General features: G+C 37.4%; 1 protein-coding gene across 1 annotated transcript in view; it reads left to right on the top strand.

The window, feature by feature from the left end:
* The window catches only part of LOC127957762 (creatine kinase M-type), a 175,001-nt gene extending 165,922 nt beyond the window's left edge, over positions 1-9,079 (top strand). Inside the window, exons 2-9 of the mRNA XM_052556428.1 lie at positions 5,126-5,194; positions 6,593-6,801; positions 6,916-7,070; positions 7,306-7,438; positions 7,685-7,856; positions 8,054-8,177; positions 8,267-8,456; positions 8,561-9,079. Of these exons, the coding sequence (XP_052412388.1) occupies positions 6,609-6,801; positions 6,916-7,070; positions 7,306-7,438; positions 7,685-7,856; positions 8,054-8,177; positions 8,267-8,456; positions 8,561-8,739 (1,146 nt within the window). The 5' untranslated portion in view covers positions 5,126-5,194; positions 6,593-6,608 and the 3' untranslated portion in view covers positions 8,740-9,079. The remainder of the gene's footprint in view (positions 1-5,125; positions 5,195-6,592; positions 6,802-6,915; positions 7,071-7,305; positions 7,439-7,684; positions 7,857-8,053; positions 8,178-8,266; positions 8,457-8,560) is intronic.
* Positions 9,080-9,307: the final 228 nt, after the last annotated feature.

Genomic DNA, 9,307 nt, shown 5'->3' on the forward strand with positions numbered 1-9,307 from the left:
AATATTTTGATAATTAAAATGTTAATATCCATAGCCACTTAATAATTAGATGCATATAATTTATTATATATTCTGAATTCATCTATTTCTGTCTTTCTGCTCAACATCCCCATCCAAACTAAAATATAATTGAAATGTGTTTAATGAATTTCTGTTTCATGAAACATTCAGTTTGATGCAACAATGTACATAAAAGTATTTTCCAAACAATTTAAACAGAAATCTCATCTGCTTGTGTTGCATGAATTAAGCCCAATGAATGTACACAGATTTTAAGAATTTTCTTCCTTATTTACCCTTAGCCAGGACCTGTGATATTGTAAACAGATTAAAAAAAAGAGCAGAGTTAAGCCAGTGTCTCAAAAACGTATCTGGATGACCCTTCTCAACCACATCCCCCTAAATTGCTGTGGATTACAAAAGTACTGACTTCTTAAGATCAAACGCTCTTTATGAAATCCTGAGCCTTGCCAAATAAATAAAGGCCGGGACTTTTTAAACAATCTAAAGACAAACACCAAACCAGTTGCTCCCACAAGCACCCACCCAGTATCTCCTATTAATCATATATGAAACAAGCATTCCAGAGAATAGAACAGTCTCAGAAACTCCTTCGTTGTTGCAGTGTTTGGTCAGCTTCCTGTGTTGCACACTGTTGTCACAACTCAATAATATACCAAGAGTAAAGGTTAGTTTTGCACGCTGTATTTTATGAACTGAGCTGGTGAGTTTTCTAAAGCTAAGAAAATGCTTGTAGAGAAAAATGGGACAAAAAATCCTATGAACCACAGATTATGTTCTGGTGTCAGTGTTGTGGTAGTCAACTCAGAACACAACAGCGCTTCAAGTGGAAACATACTAAAACTGCTCTCTGAGCAATAGCACATAAAGACCAGTAACACTGCACTGGTACTGGTTGGATTAGAAAATACATTATAGATAAATAACAAAAAATAATATACATAAGCAATGTACTGAGAAAAGATATGGAAAATATGAATGCTTTGTAGCCAGTTCATTCAAAACAGTTCAACAACACAACTCCCTCGTCATTTAATTAATTTATCTTTTATTGTATAATGATTGCTTAACAACGTATACTATCATCTTATTTCTTGTTTTAACACATTCTCAGAATCCTGACAGAAATCTCCTTTCTTGTTTTCAGATTGCAGTGGCAGCAGGTGGCCATCAGGGAGAGTTGTTGGTTGTTCTGTCTCTACTGATGGGCAGAATTCTGTATCTACAGGATCTGAAACACAAATAATAACAATGCATCACCTTATATGGTGTACATCTGCTTCCTGAGCACAGAACAACATTCTGCATGCAACTGAAGTCACACAAACATCAGTAAATCCACATAAATGTGCTGGACCAGCAATTGCAGTTTAGTCAGGTACTCATTTCAGAAAAAGAGAATGATAAAAAGAATGTGTCACAAAATAAATACTGTTGGGTTAACTATATTTTTCTTTGAAATAGACTTTTCAGACATTTTCAATTATGCTGTCAATATTTTTATTTATAACACACAGCATTAAAATATTCTGTCTGAAATATATCAGGGATTTCTTACTAAGTTTCATAAATGCACATCAACAATCCAGTAAACTTCCAAATCTACAAAAGTAGTAGAGTAAGTATTTCATATGCACTGTATAATTTTTAGATAGAGAAATCCTCCATAATTATTTAAATAATGTGTTAAATTGACCAGGCACACTGTGTACTGTTGGACTCACTGAGCTGCACATTAATACATTCAGTCATATAATATTTTATGCAGCACATGCCAAATGTACACACGATACACTTTTTTATATACTTATGTAAGAATCTAGATTGCAGTCACACACTTAGAGAGTGAAACAGTATGAACCAAGGTGTCAGAATAATTATCTGTGGTTCCATTAGCAGGCTGACAGTACAATGGATATGAATATGGGAAAGTCTGTAATTATATTATAGTCATGTATAAGATATAAAGAAGTTTGAGTTGGATTGTACGGTTCTCAAGTTCATGTGGCATTCTCACATAGAGTGAAACTCATTAAACTCATTAAAAACAACAGAAATATAATGCAGTTCAGTTATTGAAAAGTTTTATAGTGTACAATCAATTTACTTTTGTAAACTACTCGTTTACTTAATCTGTGGTCACATGCATCATGCTAAGTTCTGACATTAATCATTAACATCAAATTCTGATTTATATCAACTTCACTGATCAAGTTCTTTGCTGAGTCAATGCAATACAACCCAGAGAGACAGAGGGAGAGACGGAGGACGGAATGTAGGAGTGTTGAAAAGAGAGGGAGATGAGGGTCATGAGAGTTTAACAAAAACATACACATAAACTCATAAAAATAGGTCTTCCTTTCTGGCATCACCACATACTTGATTCGGTAACAAACTCAAACTACTTCTTAGGTACTGCTGCAGTTTTTTGGTAGCGTAACAAGTTAGTATTGGTTGATTAGCTAATGTTTCATATGTTCTTTGCAATCTTAGACTCAACTGGACAAACTGTACCATCATTTTATTGGACATATGCCATTCTGAAACATAACAGACCTGCAGAGTTGCATTTTCCATGCATTTAGGTATCAGTTGCATTGCAGTCAATTCAATTAATTAATGTAATTAGACACTATTAGTGAAAAGTGTTGTGCATCATTCAGGAATACCAAATATAATAACTGTCAGACTATTATGTGAATTGAAAATTAAATTCCACACCACTTCAGGTGACCTGCGAGACCTCCTCCCTTTCCCATTCCCTAACACTTCTTGCAAGCATGCAAGCACTTATTCATATTTACATGTATTCAAATGCAACATAAAATATGCAGCAAGTAAAACCTAGGAGATAAAATAAAATTTGTGCAGATAAGTACGAGCTGTAACAGACGTGCACACACTGTACCTTAAAAACCCGCTTTGGCTGAAGGTCATATGGAGTGTTTAGACTCATGTTACCTTCTACCCTGCCAAAGGCCTAGTATATTATTAGCCACTGCTGCTTGTTAACTTGCTATGCTTACCAAGACTTCTGAACATGATCATGACATGGCAGACCCACAGAGTCATGCAGACAACATATACTTCTCCATGGAGTTCCTGTGCAAGACATTTCGAATTCCAAGTCTCACTTCCACTTCCACATTCTTTGTGTGTGTTTTAAATGAGACTTGGTAGTTTTCATTCTAGTTCGTTAGTAGTTAACTAACCATGCATCTTACACCACTCCCTGACTGTATTTCTTAACAGGACATTGTTTAAAAGATGATTTAAGGCATTAGTGTGGTTCCCCTTTTCTCTGTTTAATTTAAAATAAATGTATAATCAGATTTATTGCACACTAATTGTACCTAGTATGCAATAAATGCTAATGAGTAAGAAGACTTTTTAAAACTATCACAACTTCTTCTCTTTGTGTTGTGCAACTGTACTGTAGTAGCTGGAGTTGAGTGTCTGTTGTTTCACTACATACGCAAACACACTTATGTTACACGACCTTCCTCCTCTTCCACTTGCACACCATTCTGACACCACCTAACAGACCTTGAAAGATAAGACACGATCATACACACCCAACTGAAAGGAAAAATTTTCAAAGATTGGAAGGCTTTTATTGCATTCACTGCCGTTCTATTTTAAAATAAATGCTGTTCTTTTAAACGTTCCATTTATCAAAGAATCCTGAAAAAAATGTGTCATGGTTTGCTCAACAATATTCGTGTACTACTTCTAAAAAATACTGCTCTGTATTTTTTTTTAAACTACTTCTAGATAGATCGTTATAGCGGCAAACTTACTGTTTGTACAGGGACAAACAGAAGACAGCTGTGTGAGTAAGGGCACATGAGGTGACTCCTCAGGGCACAACCCCTCCCATTTGTATATCCAGTACTGGACATAGATACTACACCCTCCCCAACCAACCAGTTCTCAAATATTATTATATCTTAAATCTGTGTTTGAAACACATGCCTGGAGCCACACTAAATCTTCAAGTCAGAGTAACGAATTGAGCATAATTGAGAGTTTATCTCTGTATGATAAGCTGTCCTGACATGTGTGTGCATACATGACAACTGCTGATAAGCATGAAGTTTTTTTTAATTCTTAATGCATTACATAACAAAATGTATCAATGTGTTAGACAAGTTGCAGCTGAATGGATTGCTAGACAGATACATTGGGGGAGGGTGGTTACCCATAATATCCACAGACAGACAGACACTCACGGGGCCTCCCTGAGTGAGAACATGTATGTGTACGCGTGACCGAAACTGGAGATGGAAATACCTCATTTTGAATTGCATAAATAGGAAAAAGATGACACAACAGTAAACATACACACATGGCAACGTAATTAGAAATGTAATGATTCTGGCAAAATCATGCAACTTGGATCAAACTAAAGTTTTAATGGGGTTGGGCTTTATGGTTAAGATTAGATCTGAGTTTAACATTTTTCAAATTATAACGACTTTTCATGAGATGGAACTGTTGATGCACAATTGAAAATCTATCAATTTGACTTTCACATCAACTGTCTTCCTTAATTCACGTTCAATTCATACTAAAGTGGCAGCTGATGGTCTTTTACCCTATTGCATAAATATGCCATCTTACATGAACAAATACATGAAGTAAATATAACACTGCAGCAGACTTCACCCGCAAAACCGCTAAGTGGATTTGCACTGAGAATGATGTGATGGACAGAGCCTACCAGCTGATTTTTTCCAAAGCCATCGGCCTTACGTGAGCACTTCTAATATCTGTGGTATGTTTGGCAAAAGTGTTGCTCAGCCTTTTTAGCATGGTAGACCCTCCATGCCCCATCACCCCTCCTCTAACCTAGACCCTACTTGAAAGCTATGTATGGGGCGGGAAGTGAAAGGGGATATGGGAGGGGAGGGGGGCACGACCCACAGCTGCCACCTCATCTAAGATGCCTGGGATCTAAATTGAAGCCTTTCCTACACTAAAGAGGGCATAAAAGAGTGTGTCCAGCCAATCAGAATTCAGTGGCCTCTAAAATGGGCTAGCCAATGACTGCAGGGGTTGGAGGTATATAAATCCAAATCAATCTCTTCTTACTTGGGTGACCCCTATTTCGGCTTTGGTGAACAGGATCTGATCCCAAGGACTGTTACCACTTTTATTGTCTTGTGTGCAGGTAAAGAGAATATTCTTGAATAACCGTTTTTCAGTGAGCGGAGTGAGAAAGCTTAAGAAAAAATATCTTAAAAATGAAAAATAAATAAAATAAAAAAAATTACATGAGATCAAATAATTTAGAAAAAAAATGCAAGCTAGTGGAATTCTCCCCGACAAAGAAGAAAAACAAAAACGTCTAAAGTAAAATGGAAGTGGTTTGTGGGGCTGCATAAATTTTCCAATTTCATATGTATGATGTTTCATATGCAGATGTATGTTCTTTTTCATGACAGAAGTACTGGAGTGAAAAAGTGTGAAAGGCATCGGTTGATATATTTTACATTTTGTGCATGTTCAAATATTTTGGGTGAGAAATTAGTTTGATTGACCTTTGCTATGAAATGTGGGAGCATATATCAAATGTGTGATATGCAACTGCTCTGAGAGCATAATCTAATAACAGCTATATATATATATATATATATATATATATATATATATATATATATATATATATATATATATATTTATGTATATAAACCCTTGGATATGCTTCTGTTTCTCCTACTGATACGTATGGGACAGGTTCCCTCTGCTGGCTTTTAAAAAAATAAGATCCCGTGGTAAACAAGTGAGAAACTTCTGATAGCTGTTTTTCGCAGAAATGAATTCTACCGACTGACAGTTCAGACCACCACAAGTTAATAATAGTGTTAGGATTTGTATGTGGTAAATTGTAAAATAACAAAGATGTGATTAACGTGAGTCTAAGGAAACTCTCAAAAGTCAGTCTGTGTAGGAACACTTTAATAAAGTATAAAACATTAAGTGACGATATAGACAGAACACTCTGCAATATGTCCATAACATTTTGGGAAAATTTGAGATTATGTGGAAGTAAATGGGAGGGAGTGGAGTCCTTATTAAAAATAGTCCAGTCTACATTTAGATCTGAGAGCATCTCTCCCATTCTTGGACCAATTACAAATATCATATAACAAATGAGGATCTCAAGTGCAGTTTGCTAGGATACCAGACAGAATGTTTTAATGTGTGCAGCTGTGTTTCACAGGTTATCAGTTATCACAATCCAGTGGAAGCTGAAGTTTTAGCAGTTATGTTTTTGCACATTGATTTCAGTCAGCATCCATCTGGATATACTAAAATGGTCATTTTTTTATTACAAATTTTCAACATAAACATAATGCTATAGTCAGTCTGTGCAGCTGTGGTTGACACAATCTTGCTGCCAGATTTTACATACTTGGTTTAGAGAACTCAATCCTAACTGATTTAAGAGAATTAGTCAAACTTATGGTCAATAGTTAGACAGTTGGAAAATGTATATGTAGAAGTAATATATGATTATTCAAAGTATCAAATTGAAAATATTCTTTCTCACTTGTCAAATCTTCAGTGTTAGAAACGCAACCATGCCTTTCGGAAACACCCACAACAACTTCAAGCTGAACTACTCAGCTGAAGAGGAGTATCCAGACCTTACCAAGCACAACAACCACATGGCCAAGGTGCTGACTAAGGAAATGTATGCCAAGCTCAGGGACAAGCAGACCCCCACTGGATTCACCCTGGACGATGTCATCCAGACCGGAGTTGACAACCCAGGCGAGTAAAGACATCAGTGTCACATCTTTATCACATATTTCAAACCTGGATCACTTTAGAGAGAACAACATGTTTCCTTCCTTCATATACTGACGAGACAACATTTGTTCCCAGGTCACCCCTTCATCATGACCGTGGGCTGTGTTGCTGGTGATGAGGAGTCCTATGAAGTGTTCAAGGATCTCCTTGACCCTGTAATTTCTGACCGCCACAATGGATACAAGGCAACTGACAAGCACAAGACTGACCTCAACTTTGAGAACCTGAAGGTACAAAACAGAAATAAGAAATAGTTTATGAAATGCTAGAAATCTATGGACATAGGCAATATATGGAACAATAAACTGTCTCCTTGAATTCAATTATTTATTTACTTGAATAATGTGAAATGTGAGTTAGTAAATAAATATAAAAAACAATCCATATTGGTATGCTTTATATCCAGAATCTACTGTTTAACAATACTTGGGAATGTTATGAAATGAATTAAATCTCTACTTGTAGGGTGGAGATGATCTGGACCCCAACTATGTGCTCAGTAGCCGCGTGCGCACTGGCCGCAGCATTAAGGGATATGCCCTGCCCCCCCACAACAGCCGCGGAGAGCGCAGAGCTGTGGAGAAGCTGTCCATTGAAGGTATACTGTCATTACAGTACATGTGTGCACAAATCAGTGGAATTAAGTGTTGATATTCTGAATGCACTTCTATTTTTCTATTTACAGTTTTCATTTTAAAGTTTTAGTAATTTTTTGTGCTTTTGTCATTTTTACTAGTTTAGATTTTTATTATTAAGGGTCTATAGCACAGAAATTCAATGTTATCTGTAGAAAGAGAGTATGCATTAGTATCAGTATAAGTTTAAGCACTACTTTGTTCTCTAGCCCTGAACAGCTTGGACGGAGAATTCAAGGGCAAGTACTACCCCCTGAAATCCATGAGCGACGCTGAGCAGGAGCAGCTGATCGCTGACCACTTCCTCTTTGACAAACCCGTCTCCCCCCTGCTGTTGGCTGCTGGTATGGCCCGCGACTGGCCCGATGCCAGAGGCATTTGGTGAGTCAAATCATAATCATCAATTGTCGTCTCATTTCAAAGGCTGCACCCTTAATGGGTTACATTTGTCAGTCACATACATAATCAAGGTTGTCTCATTTCAGGACAGTAAACATTATAAAATTGACTGTTATGTTTTTAGAAGAGTAAACTGCTGTAGAATTCCGTTTTAAGTGAGGCCTATGCTTTAAATACAGGCACAATGAGAACAAGACCTTCCTGGTCTGGGTGAACGAGGAGGATCACCTGCGTGTCATTTCCATGCAGCCGGGAGGCAACATGAAGGAAGTGTTCAGGCGCTTCTGCGTTGGTCTTCAGAGGGTATGGAGAACCTGTACACATAAATGCACATTCATAGTCCTCTGATTTTGCCCGCAGTGAGTAAGCATATATATGTTCTGCTTCAACAGATTGAGGAGATTTTCAAGAAGCACAACCATGGATTCATGTGGAACGAGCATCTTGGTTTCATTCTGACCTGCCCCTCCAACTTGGGCACAGGCCTGCGTGGTGGTGTCCACGTCAAGCTGCCCAAGCTGAGCACACATGCCAAGTTTGAGGAGATCCTGACCAGACTGCGCCTGCAGAAGCGTGGCACAGGTATATAAAGCCGGATGAACACACTGTACAAATGTTGATTGATGATATGAACATCATGAAGATCTGCTCCATTTGTTGACCTCCATCCTCATTTATTTTCTCAGGTGGTGTGGACACCGCTTCCGTTGGTGGAGTGTTTGACATTTCCAATGCTGACCGTATTGGCTCTTCAGAGGTTGAGCAAGTGCAGTGTGTGGTTGATGGCGTCAAGCTTATGGTTGAGATGGAGAAGAAGCTGGAGAAGGGCGAGTCCATCGACAGCATGATCCCTGCCCAGAAGTAAAGCGGGAGCCCTTCCCTTTTTTTCCCCTCGTCTTTGTCTCTCTTTTTTTTTTACAGTCCATCGTGCAATCTGACATCAATGCAGAGGAAACTGCTGCTGAAAAAGACAGTCTCGCCTTTGCATCTGTCTTGCTTTCCTTTTTTCCCCTCCTTCTTTATTCTCCATGTCATTTCGCCATCACTTTTTTCCACTTTTCTGTTCAATTGGTAACATCTTGGGATCAGATTCCCGGCGCAGGTGTGAGCGCCTGTCGTCGAGGCTTCACCTTCATTTCAGTCTTGGTTGTAAAAAGTGAATCAATCAAGTTGTATTAAAATAAAAATACCCCATAAAACAGAAACATGTCTTCAATTTTTTTTTTCAAATTATATACATTATATACATTTATAAATGTGTGTGTGTGTATACATATAAGTATATGTATAAACTATTCATTTTGTAATGAGTTCGCTTGTTTAAAGTTTAGATGAAACAGCTAATGAATAATTTTACATATATTATGATAAAAAAAACATAAATTATGTTATTTATCTTTTCCAACCAGGCAACAAATAAAGTACCCCCAAAA

This window comes from Carassius gibelio, chromosome B5, assembly GCF_023724105.1.
Source record: "Carassius gibelio isolate Cgi1373 ecotype wild population from Czech Republic chromosome B5, carGib1.2-hapl.c, whole genome shotgun sequence".
NCBI lineage: Eukaryota > Metazoa > Chordata > Actinopteri > Cypriniformes > Cyprinidae > Carassius > Carassius gibelio.